The sequence below is a fragment of the Drosophila arizonae genome, chromosome X (genome assembly GCF_054131065.1).
Source record: "Drosophila arizonae isolate 15081-1271.41 chromosome X, UAZ_ARI_1.0, whole genome shotgun sequence".
Classification (NCBI taxonomy): domain Eukaryota; kingdom Metazoa; phylum Arthropoda; class Insecta; order Diptera; family Drosophilidae; genus Drosophila; species Drosophila arizonae.
Window position 1 is genome coordinate 31,675,043 of NC_142927.1, and position 19,042 is coordinate 31,694,084.

The following is a 19,042-nucleotide window of genomic DNA, read 5'->3' on the forward strand; positions in this document are numbered from 1 at the left end:
TCAAGTACTAGAGACTTGTGCTTTAGAATGTACACTTATGTATTTCAACCATATGATCACGCTCTAAAAGTTTCATTAAGATTGTCCGTCTACAAGACAGCCCAAGCACAGTCGCTTATTGCGCAGTTAGCATAGCGCGTGTTTATATGTACGTACGTGTGGATGCACATGTATTTACATAAAAGAAGTGCAGAATGAGTAGAATATCTGCTTAGAGGGTTCATTTTGACGTTTTTGCATATTCCCGCTCGCCTCAAATTCTGCAATGACCAAAGAAATCGAACCAAATACGATTGGAAGAGTCAGTATTTGGTCAGATGATGCCAAAATAAATCGCTACCAGTCTGACGGAAAGGAGGGCAACAGGGAAAACTGACGGTTTACGGTTTCCATGTTCATAATAACTTTTACTATAAAACAATTTAAATTTTTAATCAAAACAACCATTTTTATAAACTTATTTCAATAACATGGTTTAGAAACAGTTTTGTGACGTCGGCATTGTACTTTGTCTCTCTCCCTCTCTCTGTCTTAGCAGCATTTGTGGCGTTGCTACGCAAACAAGCAAGGGTACTGATCACTGATCAATATATACATGTATACATTTCTAACAGTCTTTTTATGCTGAAATTTGTTGTCATTATTTCGCGATTTTTTTTATCACGTCGTAATAACTGGTGATTGACTCAAAAATATGAAAAAAATCGTCGGCATAAGCGGATTGTCGTTAAAAGCGTAGACGTACTAAGCGGAGGCTCTTTCATATAAGTTTGTATGGGGACCAACCAAGACATCGAATTTTCGTCGACATAACCGACTGGACGCTTTAAGCAGAGTCGTTATAACCGGATTCTACTGTATTTTAAAAATGTTTAAAACGAGCACAAGTGCATACATAGCTCTTTTTATGTATCCATCCGAAAAACTTGAATTTAGAATCAAAAAGTGAAACAAATGATTTTACCATCTTATTTAAATATATCAAATGAATCGATTTCCAAAATTTCACACAGATTCATGAATTTTTTATGTTTTTACAGGCAATTAAACGTCGACTTGGCCAACATGTATCCAAACGTTCTCGCCACTGTATATCGAAAAAATATATGTATGTATGTATTTACATATACATATGTACATATGCTGCGCGTCATCAGGTTAGCGCCCCCTTTACATTTAACCACAAAGCTAAATAAAATCTAAACCATCATAGCTCCATCTTTGAAATTTTTGTTACATTATATTCAATTTATTTCTCCTTAAAATACAAAAAGAATGGCAACTGTAACAATAAGGATTATTTTTATACACTGAACCCATTTTCAATGGGAAATCAGGGTATAATGGTTTTGTTGAAATGTACATACATATGTAACAGGCAGAAGGAAGCGTGGCAGACCCCATAAAGTATATATATTCTTGATCAGGGCGACGAGCTGAGTCGATTTAGCTCTGTCCATCTGTCCGTCCGTCCGTCTGTCCGTATGTTTGAACGCGTCGATCTCAGAAGATATAAAAGCTAGAGACTTGAAATTTTCCTAGGTCCGTGTATAGCACGCGCATATCGAGTTTTGCTTTAAATGTCGATAAATTGTCCCGTTATTTTGTTATCGATTAAAAACATTATCGAAAACCAGTAATAAATTTATATCTCCTACATATTTAAAGCTAGAGTCTCCAAATTTTATATGTATACTTACATATATGCATTTTACACAATTTCGGTTTTTGTCAAAATTTTCCCCCCGCCCCTAATTCACCCCCTCACCATCACATTTCTAAAAGGCGTATTTCAAATACTACAGATTTGTGCTTTGGAAAATACATACATATCTATGATCAAATCATAATCTGAAAGTTTCATGAAGAAACTACATTCACAAGAAAAGTTATTGAACAATTAAGTTCCCTTAGTAAGCCACCACTGCAGTGCACTGCAGCCAATGCGTGTTTATGCTTGTTTGTTGTTTATCTCTGGGTGTGTGTATAATGTGTGAATGATGATTGAAACAGCTATTGCTCGAAGGGTTCAGGGGATCTCGTAGTCGGGCTCATAGTCGGGCTTTCTTACTTGTTTATACCCTGAACCCATTTTCAATTCAGGAGGCGTGACAGACCCCATAAAGTATACAGTGGCTCCAACGCCAAATCGGACAAGACTATTTATTTATTTCAATAAGTATTTTCTTTAGCAGTAAGTTAACGTTTTACCGTTTTCACATTTTTTCTTAAATCTATTATGTATTAGCCCCCTAAAACAAAAACAAAAATTTTAATTTCAAATGGCAAAGTATGCTTCAATCTTTGAGTTTCAACCAAAGATAAAACTGTTTCTTTACTCATACTATAAATATATTGAATACTTTGAGCTTCACAAAAAATTTGGTGAGTGTAATTGCCAAAATAAGCAAGATAATTACAATTGAATTTGGGGGCGCTAATCTGATGACGCAAAATAAATGCACGTATTCTGTGGGAAAATAAAGAAGAATAGAAAATAAAACAACGGGTTTTCACTCGCGTTTTTTTTTTTTTTTTTTTTTTTTGTATGAGAGACATCTCATATGATGATAATGAAGTCAAAACAAAAATTAAGAAAATGTCCTTCCAAAAGGAGTCTGGTCCGTCGATGGGCCAGTGTGTAATATATTCTTTAATATGTAGACTACAACTTGCGGTCTCTCTGAATAGGCACGAACGAAGTGCTGGCACCGGTGTTCAATTTTGTACTATTTTTATTTAATTTTAACAGCAACGCAAGCGCAGCTTGCACAGCAGAAAGCTCATCTAAGCGCGAGCAGCGGGAGAGCGATTGTTTGGCGAGCGACACTCCCGTGCTAGCGCGTACAACAACAACTACTTTACAGTGGTTTCATTTCCATTCTTAACATATACAATTTTAATAATTCAATTTCTTCATATTTTTCTAATTCTATATAATAAAGAGGGCATATATCCAAATGCCTCAACATCGGCCGCGTTGAAAGGCCGCAGGGCTTCAATAATATGGGGTATTAGTTGAGTGGCAGTGGGGCAACACGATGAATAGCCCTTTTGTATGTGCCATTTTTTGTCTTAACGACAATTACGCGCACTCTACCATCTCCTCCGGCTATGACTTCCGCTACCACGCCTAGCATCCACTGTTGTGTAAGTTGCAAAGAGAAAAACTTAAAATAAAACAAGTAAGAAGACTCTAGTCGAGAGTGCTCGACTAGATACTACCCTGAACCCAACTAATAAAAATGCCCATTTACTATGGCTAAAATTTCAATTTCGATGTATTTAAAAATATAAATTAAATAGAAAACTCATTTATGAAAATATAAAAATATTTTGAAACAATTAAAAAAATTAACATTAGTTGCACCGATCGGGATTCGAACCGCGACTTCTCAATCGAGCGCCATGCAACTAACACACTACGCCACCTCACTTTTGGAAGCTGCGTTGGCAAAATTCAAATAGCGCCATCTACCAAAACTAAACCAAACTAACAGCTGATGTGATTCAAAGAATGTTCTAGAAGAAGTTTGAATGTATGTGTGCACACGTATACGCTGCTGTTGTAGCTGCTGCACGTGCGTTTGTTAATTGGCCACATATTTGATGATTTTTAATTAATTTTTGACTTAATGGTGTAGTGTAGTGGCATCTGACTTGAACTTGAATGTTTTTATTCGATAAAAACATAACGGGATGATTTATCGAATTTTAAAAGCAAACTCGACATCAGTGCTGTATATACGGTCATTTTAAACAAAATTTCAAGTCTCTAGCTCTTATATCTTCGGAAATCGACGCGTTCAAACATACGGACAGACAGACAGACGGACAGGGCCAAATCGACTCAGCTCGTCGCCCTGATCAATAATATATACACTTTGTGGGGTCTGCCACGCCTCCTTCTGCCTGTTACATACATTTCAACAAAACCATTATACCCTGATTTCCCATTGAAAATGGGTTCAGGATATAATGAGTGTAAGGGGCCCCCCCTAACCTGATGACGCGCAGTGTATGTACATAATTTTTTTGTATTTGTCAGGCATATCATTTTGTAATTGTTGCATCTATAGAGCAGATCAATCAATAATCACTTAATTGTTCCGTTTTAAAGCTAATCGTAAATCTATACCATATACATACACACATATTTCATATTTGAGTTTCAAGATTATGTATGTATGTATACATATGTAGATACACTAAGTAAGCAAGAACTTCTATCTCCATTTACCGATATACCATATCGAATATAAGTCAATATAAATATATATACATACATATGTACACATTTAAAGACATACTCATCGACGCTCTCATTGAGCCAAACATATGTAATTAATTAAAATAAAAGAGTAAAGTGTTGAGTAATATTTCAAGTGAAATGTGTATAAAATTCGATCTTTCAAGCATCTGTTACATAAATTAAATATTTTACAATACTACTGTATTTACTACACTTAGCTTTCTAGCAAACCTTATAAAAGAAAATCCGCTTAATAATAGACCATATACATACATATACAATAATATTATAACTAATAGGTACGAAATAAATATATTCTGAGGCATTCTTTAACTGGGAATCTCGATTGATTCTCATTTGTCATTCGAATGCGAAAGTAATAGATTTGCAATTGTAGCTTTGAATACAAAGATTGGGAATACTTAGGTCTGTGGATACCCTCTCCCCACTCGATGTTGATCAACTTAAGGCTAGGTAAAAAAAATACAAACAAAACAAAAAATAGAATGAATTAGCATTAAACTAGGATTAAACATTATTAAGATTAGATGTAGGGTCCGGGATATTGGTATCCGCTGCTGCCCACGCCCTGGACGTGTCCAACGTTGTAGCTGTCGGCACCGCTGTAAGTCTCTGCAGCAATATTCTTATATACTGTGCGACTTGGCCAATCCACCGAGGCGGGTCGACGGCGACGCGATTGTATTGGCGGAACATATGAATCTATATCATCCTCGTATGCATTCGGCTGCGCTGGCAGTTGAGGCGATGGCCTGAAACTGCTGGTGCTCCTAGAGTCGTAGGGGTATGTACTGTCCAGGGAGGACTCTTGGGGCACCTCCAGTGTGTGGGCAGGCGCACGAGCCGTCTTGACGTGGGCAAAGCTAGGCGGCGAGTAGCTGTAGCCCTGCTCTAAATCCAATGGTTCCTCAACCGGCGCTGGCTCTGCATATCCTCCGCCATGGTACAACAGAGAGGAGGTTGGCTTGTGGAGATGCTGGCGCGCAGGTGAGGCATAGTGATAGCCCACATCGTCGTCGTTGTCGTCCAGCTGATGTGAGTGCTTGTGATGATGAAGTGTATGATGCTGCTGAGGTCGGCTGTCGATCACGTGATATGTATCCACGGCATGGTCTGGTCGAGACTCGTATTCGTAGCTGCTGGGTCGATGCTTCTCCTCGATGATCGTATAGGTGTTCACCTTCTTCTTGGGCGGTGACGGCGGTGGCTTCTTGGCCGCATAGGCTTCGCTGAGATGCTCAGCCAGTTCCTTGGCATGGTTCAAGTAGTCCGCATGCTCACTCATGTGCAGCGGCTTATCCAGATCCGACAGTATGACGCTTTCCAGCAAGGGGCTTGTTTTGGTCTTTAAAGGAGGACGTTCGCGCGACCTTATATGCGGTGGCGCATGGTGGTGAAAGTGATGGATTACCTTGGGTGGCTGCTCCGCACCGATGCTCGGCACCTGATCTTTAGGCACATGCACCTTAATGTGAACATACTCATTGCCAAAGCTATACACTAGCGGCGTCAGCGATAATACCACCACCGTCAGCAGCAATGCTGGAATACCATTTGACTCTGTTATGGAATTCATGAGACTGCGATTGAACATGTGTTTTACGGTAAAATTTAGACTACTACGCTCTGATGCGATCAGTTCTGCTCTACTCTTCTGATGTTACTTGTTGGCCGAGCGCACTGCCAAAATTGGTTTAAACCGTGGTCTTTCCATTGTCAAAATTTATATACCATCCGCGACTGACCAGTTAAAACGGGAAAATTTCAAAAATATCTTCGAAGTAGCGAATATCCGATGCGCTGTAATTTCTACATACATCAAAATATAAATAAAGTATTAAAAGTAAATATTAAAATAAATAAAGTATTTGTAAATAAATATATGAAATATGGTTATTTAATAAAGTACGTATGAAAGAAATAAAACTTTAAATTTTAAATCTACCATATTGTATTAACTTTGTTATCAAATGTTTCTAAATATATCATTTAAAATTGTCGCACATATTTTACACATGTTAATTAAAGTCCAATCCGAAGGTTTTTGTAGCCAGAGCTTTAAATAATTTAGTTGTAATTTTCTTATTATATTTAACTTATAAATAAATTAATTAAATAGATTTATCTATTAGACATTAGAATCGATATAAAATTAAAGCTAATTTGAAATTACACACTGGCAACTGGGGCCTTTATCTTTATATATAATCATTTAATTAATACAAAATATAAAATATTATATTTATATTAGTTTCTAAAAACAACCTTTGATTAACCTATAAAATATTATCAATGAAACGCATCCAAACCAGTAGTCTATGAAATTGTCATGCTTTCATAAGATAGTGTATAAACAACTGTAAACTATCGATGTCATTACAAGCATCATGGTGCGGAGAGTTGGGTAGCCTCTTTTCGTAATCGGGCTGGCTGTCGCCGTCTCCCTCTAACTATACCAAACTGTTCCTCTCTCTGTCTTTACCACTGCGTCTGTTTGGTGTTAGTCTCTGCCCTACGATCTCGTTTACGCGCAGCTAGCGGTTGATTAAACAATTTTTATTTTCTTTTTTTTTTTCCACATGTTTCTTATTTTTACATATTCGTCGTTTGTTTTGAACTTTTGTTGTCATTATTATTGAAATGAAATGTGTGGCAGTCGACCGCACAAATACAGCCATATATATAGATATGTATGTACTAGGGCTGTCGAAAAATTTTAAATATCGTATCAATGATATTTAAAGTTTTGAAAAATTTCAAAATGACATTTGATATTTAGCAAAAAAAAATCGATATATCAATATTTTCCGATTTTATTTTATTTTATTTTTTTAATTTCCCCACATTAATTTTATAATCCGTCCAAAAAAAACAAGGATTATATGAATAATTATTTTTTATTAAAATGACGATGACCGCTTAACTCCAGTACTCGGTACTGAAAGTTTAAAAAATAAACGCGTTCCGTGATATGATTATCCATAATATGACTTCGTGAGTCGCTGCCAACACATTTTATTGCCGACGCAAGTCGCTCCGAAGGCACTGAGCTACCAGGGGTGGTTAGGCATCCTAATGCGATCTTCGACTACCACTGACTTCATTTATCTGGAAAAAAATAAATATTTTGCAAAGCGTATTGACTTCATGATTATACTACATAGCAAAGCAGCCGAAATGAATACTATACTTGCCTTGGCGGCACACATGTCTTTAGAAGGCGTGTTAGATCTACTTTCTCCACGCATCGGACAGGCATGTTGTCTCTGTAAATCATAAAGACAATGGCTTTTAATATATCACATGTCTTTTTTTCAATTTTATAAAATGAAGAAAAAGTTAATAAAATCCAGATTACACTCTTTGTTGAATTGTTTGGTTTTCACCAGAGCTCATCGAAACCTAATTATTTAGACAAGCGAATAAAAATTTATAATCATAATTTGCGAAACAATCCAAAATCAAAGACTGCTCGACTACGAGATCCCCTGAACCCTTCGAGCAACTGATATTTCAATAATTATTCGCACAGGCACACACACACATACACGCACACAAGCACCTACACATAATCACGCATGGGTTGCTTACTATGAGAACTTAATTGTTTAATAACTTTTCTTGTAGATGTACCTTGAGATTATGATTATAACATGATTATAAAATTTTGAAGCTTTACAGGTGTGGTAGATATAATTAAATAACTAGCTTTTGATAAGGTTTTTAATCGATAATAAAATATCGGGAGTATATCACGCGCATATCAAGTTATTCTCTAAATATCGATATTTTATTATCTATTAGAACCCTATCGAAAGCTTGCTATTTTATTATATCTCCTACGCCTAAATAAATAAACTAGAGCTTCGAAATTTTAAATGTAGATATTGAGTATTTTATATAATTTCGATTTTCGTTTTTATTTATCCCCCACCCCTATATCAACCCTCACCAACATATTTGTAAATATTAGAGACTTGTGCTTTGGCATATACACGCACTTTAATGTTATATTAACGACCTGAAAGTTTCATGACCATATTTCAAGAACCAGAAAAGTTATTAAACAATTCAATTTCCATAGTAAGCCTACACTGCTGCCAATGCGGGTTTATGCTTGCACCCAGGGCTGCCAACTTTTCCGGGCAAGAAAATGCTAAATTAACCTTTCAAACCTGCTAGAAAAGGCTAGATCAAATTCAAGAATAGCCAGAAACATAGCCATTTCAGTTTTCATACCCTAAACCCATTGAAAATGCCAAATCAGGGTATAAAAGTATATATATTCTTAATCAGGGCGACGAGTTGAGTCGAATTAGGACGGTCCGTCTGTCTGTCCGTATGTATGAAGATATAAGAGCTAGAGACTTGATTTTTTTGGAATGTCCATAAAAAAAAGTCCAAGAAAAGTTATTAAACAGTTAAGTTCCCATAGTAGGCACACACTGCAGCAAATTCGTCTTTATCCGTGCGTGCATATGTGTGAATGTGTTTTTTCTTGTGTAAAGAGAAAGACGCGAAGAATTATTGAAATATCAATTGGTGGAAGGCTTCAGTGGATCTCGAACTCGAGTAGTCTCGACTTTCTTACTTGTTATGAATTATAGTTTTATTCGAAAATTGACACACGATAAAATCAATTTTCTCCTCGGCAGTGTACGAATTGTTTGTGCCAATAATATTAAAGTACTTTGGAGGCACTTTAAATAATGCTGATTTGATTTTTAAAAATGCCAAATTTCCCGCCAGCAGCTAGATTACAATTTTTCCTGCAATTGGCAGTTGAAAAAGGCCAGATCTGGCCGGTAAGAGGCTAAGTTGGCAGCCCTGCTTGCACCCTATGTTTTTCTGTGAGTGTGTGTGTTTCTTGTGTAAGCAGAAAGACTCGAAGAATTATTATGAAATATGAATCCTTAGAAGGGTTCAGGGGATTTCGTAGTCCAGCAGTGTCGACTAGAGCTTTCTTACTTGTTTTGCTTGCACTTTATAAGAGCATCATAGTGCTTGTTTTTAATATGCGACGCCAAATTCGATGTGTTATCACTTGTTTTTATTATTTAAAGACACCAATTACATTTGGCTGTTCCATTTCTAAAGTCCGAATAATTCGTTTTTACCATATTCAATTTTTTTTTTTACTTTCCTCTTGGTTTACTTATCCCAAGAGTGACCAGCTCAAATACATCAAAAAATCACAGAAAATATTAGATATTTGACCAAAAAAAAAAAAGTTCCGATATAAATATTTTTTAAACAAAAAAATCGATATATCGACATTTTGATATATTTTCGACAACCCTAGTATGTACATATATACACATATTTTTCTAGCCGCGAGCATCAAAAACGGTTGTCGAACGAAAGTTCACGATGAAAGTGTCTTCGATATCGAAACCTTAGAAGCTCGAATGCCGACTTTTTATACCCTGAACCCATTGAAAATGGGAAATCAGGGTATAATGTTTTTGTTGAAATGTACATATGTAACAGGCAGAAGGGGGCGTGGCAAGCCCCACAAAGTGCATATATTCTTGTTCAGTGTGACGAGCTCAGTCGATTTGGCCCTGTCCGTCCGTTTGTCCGTAAATTTTAACAAAATCCGAAATTGTATAAAATGCATATATGCATTACCCACCACCCATATATTCACCCCCTCACCCACATATTTGTAAAAGGCGTATTTCAAATACTAGAGACTTGTGCTTTGGCGAATACATGCATATCCATGTTATAATCCTAATCTAAAAGTTTCATGAAGATCGGCCATCGACAAGAAAAGTTATTAAACAATTAAGTTCCCATAGTAAGCCACCATTGCATCCAATGCGTGCTTATGCGTGCGTGCGTATGGCTGCGTGTGTGTATGCAAGTGCGAATAATTAATGAAATATCAGTTGCTCGAAGGGTTCAGGGATCTCGTAGCCGAGCAGTCTCTACTAGAGCTTTCTTCTTTGTTTGATTATGTTGTGACATAAAACATTCATGATTGTAAAATACCTATATTGATTCAAATTAAACCGATTTATGAATATTATCATTTGAGTTATATAATTATACAATGTTGTTTCATTGTTGGGGTTCCTTACTTTTCCCATTTTATTAAAAGCAAACAATTAATTGTTATGCAAATGCTGAATACGAGCACTGAGAAAGTTGTCATAAAATTTAAAGCTATCATCATCATCATTATCAATATTATTATTATCATTATGCCATCTCATTTAACACTCTCTATACAAAAGTCTTTAAACAGTATATACACAGATATTTTGAATTTTGTTGCAATACATGAGTATGCGTGAAATATGATGCTAATTAAGTCTACTAAAAGACTAACTTTTAATTAACTTTAAAGACTCCTAAGCCTGATGTCAGAGTGGCCGCGATAAGCGATGCGATGCTATAAGCGATAATTATCTGCAACGCGATGGCATGTCAGAGTGAAAGAGAGAAATATTGCTTGAATTGCCAAAAGGAATATATTTCACCGACTAGCCAACGGCTATTTAAGCTCAGAACGCAACAAAAACCCACGTATCAGAAAAGCTTTATCATGAGATCATTAGGAATGCTTTCTCGCAACTCTCTTTACTTCTCGCTTTGGCTCTCTTCTCGATTCGCTTGCACTCTGACATGTTTTAAGCGATTACATATAAATCTGCCTGTAGAGCTTTCTCGCTTATTGTCGCTCCATATTGTCGTATCGCTTATCGCTGCCATTTTGACATCACCCTAAGGGAAACAAAATTTAGCGAATTACACTTGCTCGCAGAACTCTGCGTACACTTGCAAACAAACCCCTATTTTTAAGTTTACATGTATATTGTATTTAATATAGAAGTCTTACGGCAATACTTCTTTTTGTATAACAATTTTCATGTATTTATTAACATAATTATGTTTTCATTTTATTATTAAAACTAAACCTAATATTAAAAAAAAATATATAAACAAAACACATTACCAAAAAATGACACGTCAAAAGTCAGCGTACATTTTAAGTTTGCTGTTTACGAAAATTTAAATTCACTCAGTCTATAATTACATAGCTACATATAAATTTATTGTTTTACTTTTTGTGGTCAAATTTTTGCTTCGCCAGCCGACTTTTCTGAACCCGTAAGCAGTTCCTAATAATTAGCTCTTTTTGGTCCGCCCTTCGGTTTTAATAGCATCTGTTAATTAAGCGTAATTAATTTTTTTGTTATTAAATATAAAAGTAAGATGATTTATACATACAGGATAGAGCATATTTTTATTTATAACTCACTGACTAACACTATACACACAAAAGGAATAGGCATAGACAAAGAAAGAAGAAAGGAGGCACGCATTCCATACAGAAAACGATATTCGGCGACTTCGTCACGACGCAACGAATGGCGAAACTCCTTTGTTGATTAGTGGGGAAGGGGCATACAAAAACGAAGTTGACAACAGCTTGATTCTTTCGTATGAGTAGTCGTTTTTATTTTGTACATTACAAATGCGCTGAATCTCATAGGTACATTACTTTACTTCTCGTATTTAATGCATTATTTCGACCGACCTCATTCAACTCGTCGCCACTGGGATTAAGCATAGAGGGATCTTTTGTTCAACATTTGACCATCTCGGTCGAGCGCATGAAGCGAAATGATTGTGCTTTCGTATATTTTCGTAGCCCGAACCTAAAACTGAAGAGACGAGCAAATACGAAATTGATAGGCCCTAGGAGACAGATTTTTCGGTGTTGAAAAACTTTGTACTACATGTCTAGTCTATGTGTTCTCTGGTCAGTGTAAATACCAATATACCATTAAAATACTTTTGAGCAAAATTAGAGCTGATAAAATACCAAAAAGTATTTAAAATACCATATTCGGTCACATAGACTATGTGTTCTCTGGTCAGTGGTGATACTAAGAAAACAATATCGATGTTTTCCAAAGTTCCAAAATATCGATTATAAGGATACCGATCCGATATTTTTGCAGCACTAATCAAGAATTGTTTTTGGGCTCTGACATAAGACGAAATAAAATTAATAATTTTTGCATTTATGAATTAAATAATTAGTATCATGTTACCGTCAATAACAATATGTATAATGCGACGTTTATTCGTAGCGAAGAGATTGCCCCGCCTGTTGCTAAATCGTTACATACGCAACATGCCGGCAATGCCGGCTAAGGTTTTTGTTGACTATGAGAATCAATACGCACACAGCATCTTGTCGGATTCTCTGAAGCCTTATCAGATTGTGCGCCCCAGCGATTGCTTGAAAGTAGCTTCAACTGATACTCAATGTGACACGCCTCCGCGTGTGCTGCAACCCGTAAAGAATGCGCGACCGGCTGAGTTATATGCGGATTTTCGGTCGCTGGTCCAGTACTGTGCGCGCACGTGCGTTCAAATCAGCGAGGACCGTTTTGATGACTTTATAACCTACTATTGCGAGGAAATACATAAGTTCAGCGATGAGCAGCTGTTGGGTACACTGCTTTGCCTACAACAGTTACCCACGCCAGCGTCCACAAAGGCTGCCAACTATATGGAGCTGTGGAACATACTGGACATCGAGTGCTGTCGCCGCATCGAACGGTGGCCAACTGCCCAACTGTTGTTGGTGAGCGATGCCTGGTATCAGCTTGGACTTGCACGCATTGGTGAATTTGTGTGGCTCGCGTTGCGTAGGCTTGGCCGCAAAGTGCGCAAGATGCCGCCGGAGCAACTGGTGCAGTCTATGTTTCTGTGTAATTTGCTGCGTCGGCCCGTGTTCGAGATGTTTGACTTTGAGGTAAATTTGGAGCAGTGCGTACAGCAAATGACGCTCAAGGAGCTGGGAGTCATGGCCATGGGCTTCTTCAAAACACAAACGCCCATTCGCAGTCCCCAGCTGCTGCAACAGCTGTACACTCGCCTATTAGCACAGCTGGATAATGTGGAAGACATCACGCTAGTCTCTATGCTCAAGGTTTTGCGCTACAGCAGCAAATTGCCACAAGTATCTGCACTTAATCAGCTTTTAGTGGCGCTGCAGCCGCAAGTGGAGCGCGTCTCGCTGCTGACCTGCTTGCACATGGCACTGCTTGGCTGCGAGCTGCAGACCTGCAATGATAAGCTTGTGGAGCGCATTTTGCTGCGCTTCGAGCGCGAACTAGATATGACCCGGCTTAAGGACTTGGAGCGCATTTGTCTGGTCATAGCACTGTTTAACATGAACACAGCTAGCGGCGTTGAATACCGTCTAGTCGACCGCTTTCCAGAATTGCTGCGAGGCCGCATTGATGAGATCTTGCGTTATCCCCGCTGCTACACCAACTGTCTGCAGTTTCTCAGCATGCGAGGCGTTTACGATGTTGAGCAACTGGGCGTGGCGTTGGAGCCACGCTTCCTGCGCCACACCTATCGTAGTGGCCTGCCAGGCCGCGAATATTTTCACCTAGATAGCTTTGCCCAGCTATTAGGCTCTGAGTATGAAGGGCCACGACTTACAGAACGGCAACGTCAGCAAATGGGTAAGCTGTATACACAATATATACCTGATCGCACAGATACTCGCTCGAAACTCAACAGCACAGATCGCATCCTCTTGGAGATTCGCGATGCTGTTGGCAGTCTGCTGCGGACCACAGTTAGTCTTAAACACGTTCTGCCCCACTACGATCGCTGTGATGCCATCGTTGGCTATGATCGACAACAGCAGCGCCCTGTGTCATTGAATGCTAGCACGTGTCCTAAGGACTACAGTGGCATCTTGCTCACACGACAGCACTTGCTTGGCTCCAAGGAGGCTCCACACATAGATACGTTGATAATTGTAGTCGCTGGATGGAATAATGTTATACGTGACAAGGAACGCTACACTGGACAGTTTGCCATGAAGCTAAAACAGCTACAGCAGCTGGGACACAAGCCAATCGTGGTAAGTGATTTCAAATGACTTCTGAATACTTACGAGGTACAGTCACTCATTCCATCTGATTGGACTGCTATCGCCAGTCTAGATCCATTCAAATATGATGATTATATATTCTTTCCGAAGTAAAGTTGGATAATTGATATGCAAGCCTTTAGCTTGGCTTGATAATAAAATTATTTTATTTTTGTACAAAAACATCGTATATAAAGTATCAAACTATTTGAAAAAACTCTTGTACCTCTTCACTCACAGATCCATTGGCACGAATGGCGGGAACTGGAAACATCAACGGATCAGCAGGACTTCTTAAAAAGACGTCTGTGCCAAGCGGCTAATATCTGATTGGCGACACGTTGAGTTGGCAGGGTGTGGACGCGCTCGATGATCGTGAATCGTTAATACTATTCTAATCATAGTATTAACAATAGAATTAGTTAATAATAGCAACAAAAAAGGCAACAACTCTGTAGTGGATAGATTTATAATAGAAATCCAGAAACATGGGCTAATTTATAATAACCGCCCGCGGTCACGCCCACCCCTGTCACGATTGCTATAAGTTACTGTGATAAAGTCCCATGTAAAGCCTTTTTAGTATATTCGTAGACAACGAACAGGGTGGCCGTAGCCGGAATGGTTCGCAGAACAGATGGCAACAGTCCACGATATAATGCCAATACGCCCTCGCGTTTGACAATGTCTGCACCGACAGTAAACATACCCTCATTTAGGTTTTTTACCTGTATACGACTTTTAATGACGTCAGCTGGGAATGTTGATGTCCATAAACAGACACCGCCAGTGGCCCCAGCGATCATTGTACGAACTGGGCCAATTTCGTCCTTTGTCTGATCCTTACTGTCAATTGTAAATATATTCAAACATATCTAAACTACAAATCATCAAATTTGTACTCACCTACGCAACAGCTCGCGTGTACCCTCATAGCTACCAAAGAAGAAGAAATATCCAGGCATTTCACGAACAAATGTAGAGCCCAAGCCTCGATAAAAGCCGCGTATGCCTGCAAAAAGAGAGAGAGAATGAGCATTACACAGATTAAAAGAGATCAGACTTAAAGAGCGTGATAGCTTGCCCATGAGCTGAAAATAACATGTTCAGAAAATAACAGTCGCTGGCTCGCACGTGAGGACAGTGGTCTATTAATAGACTTACTATATAGCCCCCATGTGGAGTAACCCTGGTCGTGACTTTCGTTATCTATGTATATGTAACTGCCAGCGTGCCTGACGCGAATGAGAATGCATACGCATTCGAATCACAATTTTGAAAGCTGAATCTAGACAGGGAATTTGCAAATCCGTCAATATACTATGCCTCATTCTGTCAAACAATCAAAGATACATAATTGTGTAAATTTCCATTCGACTGATGATAACAAGCAATATTTTTGTATGTACATACATATGAAGAACTGCAGATATTCATTGATTGTCGGATATTTAGCTCATCCACAAAGATTCAAATCGTCAATGTATGACCGACATTTATTTATACATATGTACCTACATACATGCATATCTATATAGTATATTAATAAATGAAACTAGGGAATGCTATGGCAAAATCCGAGCAGATTAAATATATAAATATATGTATGTACATATGTATCTAAAGAATCTTTTATTGAATACGTACATGTACATATGTATGTTTGAGGATTTGTATCATTCTTATTTCCTAAATTTTAATATATAAATATATTTTGTTTAGAAAAACAACGCAGATAAGGTATTACAGTTTTTTGCAACAAACGTACACTCGTGCTGTTATTCGGAAGTATTGAAAATACATACATAGTTTAAATCCTGCATGCGATTCCAGCGCACAAATTTCGAAAATGTTTTTCTTACTAAAGACAGTGGTCAGACGAAAGAAATAAGTTATTGGTGGAGAATGTTAAAAACATCCATATAGTTCAATTTAATTTTGTGGACATAAAAAAATTTATTATTGATGAAAGAAATGTTCTTTGCATATGTATGTATGTACATACATATGTTGGGAAAAATAGGCAGTGTGGAGAAGTATGAGTCAGGCAATCATGAATATAATAACAAATAAATATAAGGATGTATTCATATACATACATACATATGTACATATGTATATATGTATGTATATGTATGTTCTTCTTGTGGAATTAGTCCCAAGATAGTGTAATTATGCGGTTGAGACAATTGTTGCACAGCAAGCGAATAGAAACTACGCGATGGGAAATAATTGAAACAGTCTGGCAGCGCCGAACGTGCTGAAGTAAACAAACCTGCAGCTGATTTTTTGTTTTTTTTTTCTCTCGACAGCGTGTCTTTAGCACTTGCGATTGAATTTAAATATATACATACATACATATGTACATACCTACATATATTACGAAGAAACGGAGAGTAAAAGCAGCGAGATATGTGCTTAATCTAATCAACATTGTTGAAAAATAATCAAATAAATTATTAGCACTCACCTTCGGTCCGCCATATGTAACGTGTTAATGTCCAGGGAGTACGAATGTCTGCCGTGGGTTCCACGAAGTGCTTCATTTCGCGTAGCGCCTGCAACTTGCACTTGATCAGTTCAGTGGGACAGAGGGTGAGCGTAGAGAAGCAAGCGGCCAGTGAACCGGCGCATGCATTTTCCGTAGTGGTCAATTCGCTTGTCAATTCCTTATCCACGACGTAGGTGACGAACTTCTGGCAGCCACCGTATGCAGCGAAGAGCACCGAGTTTTCTGCCACATTCGCAAATACCGCCGGCAATGAGCCGGCATACAGACCCCGCATGACCCCATCTTTTCGGTAGGTGCTGAAAAAGCAATCCAGCATGCCCTTGTAAGCCTCTGGAAATGTTTGTAGCTTTACTTTGACAGTGTCTAATGGCTGCGAGACATAGACCTGAGCAGCGCCACCTAAAAGAATTCCATGTAACAAACATTACAAATAAGCAAATGTAAAATTGCCGCGAGCCCTGAGAACTCACCCAATGAGCCGGCCAAAAAGTCTATCAAGCCCCCGACGAAATTGGTGTTGTTACCGGTCGTGCCCCCATGCATGTCTAAATGTAAAATGAATCTTAAAATTTTGCCGACTATCAGCAAGAGTCTATCCCGAAGGGCGGTAGGCGCATTCCGAAGATTGAGCTTACGAAAGAGCCAACCGCGCTCTTCGGCTTTTACTCTCTTTCTCTCTTCCTCTTGCACAGTTTTTTCATAAGCCTCGGCAATTTGCTCTGGCGTCATTATCAGTATGTCGCTGCCTACTCTCGTGCTGCCAATATCGGGTGGCGACGTCGCCGACTGCGTTGCTTCAGCAGCGGAAAGCGAAACATTGTCTGTGTCGCTGTCGCTACTTTTAGTTGTCACTGTCGCTACTGAAGGGGTCGCTGCCGCCGCCGTCGCATCTGCCCCATTTTCATTGCTATTGTGCTCTGTTTGCGGCGTCGACGTCGCTACTACAATCTCCAACGGGGTCGGCGTCATATGTAATTGCTTGGTGTGGTCTCAAAAAATGTCTATTTGCTACTTCATTTATTGGATAGCAATTCCGTCATGATATTGCTCTTTCCTGTGTTCTCTCGCTGTAGCTCTTTCTCTCTCGCTCCTCCTCTCTTTCTGTCTCTCTGTCTCTCTCGTTTACTCTTTCTCTCTCTTTATCTTAAAAATGCCGTTCGGTTGCAGTTTCGCGCGGTTTGATATCGCAATCGTTTTTGACTCCAGCTTTTATCGTTCTTGTCGTTTGAATGCGCTGTTTGCTTGCTGAAATTGTCTCGTATGGTTTTGTAAATTCGCGATGTTGCCTCTCTATTAACTGTGCACTGCATATGAAAACAAAACTTGTGCATTTTGTTCAACAAAATTTAGAAGGAAATGCCAAAGTAATAAACATCATATCAATACAAACATATACGAATTTATAAATATATAAATACATACATATTTTATATACACATTTATGTATACTTACATATTATGTATACTTACATATATACTAATAATTTTAATGGAATTTGAATAAATTTTCAATGATTTCACCATATCAAAATTAAAAAATTAAAGTTGAATATAAAAGTTTCCTTTGAATTTGAAAGTAACAAAAAAATAAATGTATATAGTTCTCGTAGTTTATCAAATGAAATGTTTTCCATCAATTGTTAACTGGACTATTGTGTTACCTGAAGGATAATAGTTAATAAGTTTTGCCACTTAGTGAAAAGCACCATTTTGTATTATGGATAATTTATCAGATATATCAGTCAATCAGTAAGATAGAGTAATCTGGAAAAAATGGTACTTGTTGTTTAAAAGCGAAAGAAAGAAAAGAAGGGTGGTAGACCTTCTGTTTTCGATCAATTTAAACTAAATTTTGATCAAATTAATGAATTCGTTTTCATTCAAATATTTTCAATTTTATTAATAATCGATAATTTAATTACTGCACATGTAAATATCAATTGTTTTTATCAGCATTTTCAAGTTGCTTATCTCCAAATTAGCAGATCAGCTATACATATATGTTAAATACACGCACTCATATATAATACATATATATGTTTATATATTATAGCGTACAGTATTATTATTATTGGGATATCTGCATATAAATATATTATAATTTTTTTTTCTAACTTTAACTTTAAATAATTTACATGAAGTTATATAAATTAATTCATTTACGGCATTTGAAATTCCAAATAAGTTGAAATTAAAATGATTATATTTATGTAAAAAGTAGCTTGAGCTATGTTCCTGATCTGTCAAACTGGTAGGTATATATATATATATATATATATATATATATATATATATATATATATATATATATATATATATATATATATATATAATTATGGTA

The 19,042-nt window shown here is 37.5% G+C and overlaps 3 protein-coding genes and 1 long non-coding RNA gene across 9 annotated transcripts; 1 reads left to right on the plus strand and 3 right to left on the minus strand.

Moving 5' to 3' along the window:
- Positions 1-379: 379 nt before the first annotated feature.
- On the minus strand, positions 380-9,585 carry LOC108617932 (uncharacterized). 6 transcript variants are annotated; one of them, XM_089474441.1, is made up of 4 exons: positions 9,242-9,585; positions 7,632-7,675; positions 7,464-7,539; positions 380-7,381 (listed from the first exon to the last, which is right to left on the minus strand). In XM_089474441.1, exon 4 carries the CDS (start codon positions 5,865-5,867, stop codon positions 4,797-4,799), a length of 1,071 nt encoding a protein of 356 aa, XP_089330567.1. In that variant the 5' UTR covers positions 5,868-7,381; positions 7,464-7,539; positions 7,632-7,675; positions 9,242-9,585; the 3' UTR covers positions 380-4,796. The 6 variants fall into 6 exon arrangements, with proteins under 6 accessions (XP_089330567.1, XP_089330568.1, XP_089330565.1 ...); XM_089474442.1 differs by having other exon boundaries at positions 7,468-7,539; positions 9,242-9,584; XM_089474439.1 differs by lacking the exon at positions 7,632-7,675 and having other exon boundaries at positions 380-6,082; positions 6,583-7,381; positions 7,468-7,539; positions 9,242-9,517.
- A 1,543-nt stretch (positions 9,586-11,128) lies between these two features.
- On the minus strand, positions 11,129-12,222 carry LOC149268165 (uncharacterized). The gene is made up of 2 exons (XR_016271080.1): positions 11,513-12,222; positions 11,129-11,448 (listed from the first exon to the last, which is right to left on the minus strand). It is a non-coding gene; the product is annotated as an uncharacterized LOC149268165 (long non-coding RNA).
- On the plus strand, positions 12,205-15,076 carry LOC108617930 (non-canonical pre-mRNAs endonuclease FASTKD5, mitochondrial). Its single transcript, XM_018013803.2, has 2 exons — positions 12,205-14,180; positions 14,430-15,076. Exons 1-2 carry the CDS (start codon positions 12,336-12,338, stop codon positions 14,517-14,519), a joined length of 1,935 nt encoding a protein of 644 aa, XP_017869292.1. The 5' UTR covers positions 12,205-12,335; the 3' UTR covers positions 14,520-15,076.
- Positions 14,314-18,141, minus strand: LOC108617931 (mitochondrial ornithine transporter 1). The gene is made up of 4 exons (XM_018013804.2): positions 17,172-18,141; positions 16,660-17,100; positions 15,096-15,201; positions 14,314-15,035 (listed from the first exon to the last, which is right to left on the minus strand). Exons 1-4 carry the CDS (start codon positions 17,668-17,670, stop codon positions 14,738-14,740), a joined length of 1,344 nt encoding a protein of 447 aa, XP_017869293.1. The 5' UTR covers positions 17,671-18,141; the 3' UTR covers positions 14,314-14,737.
- Positions 18,142-19,042: the final 901 nt, after the last annotated feature.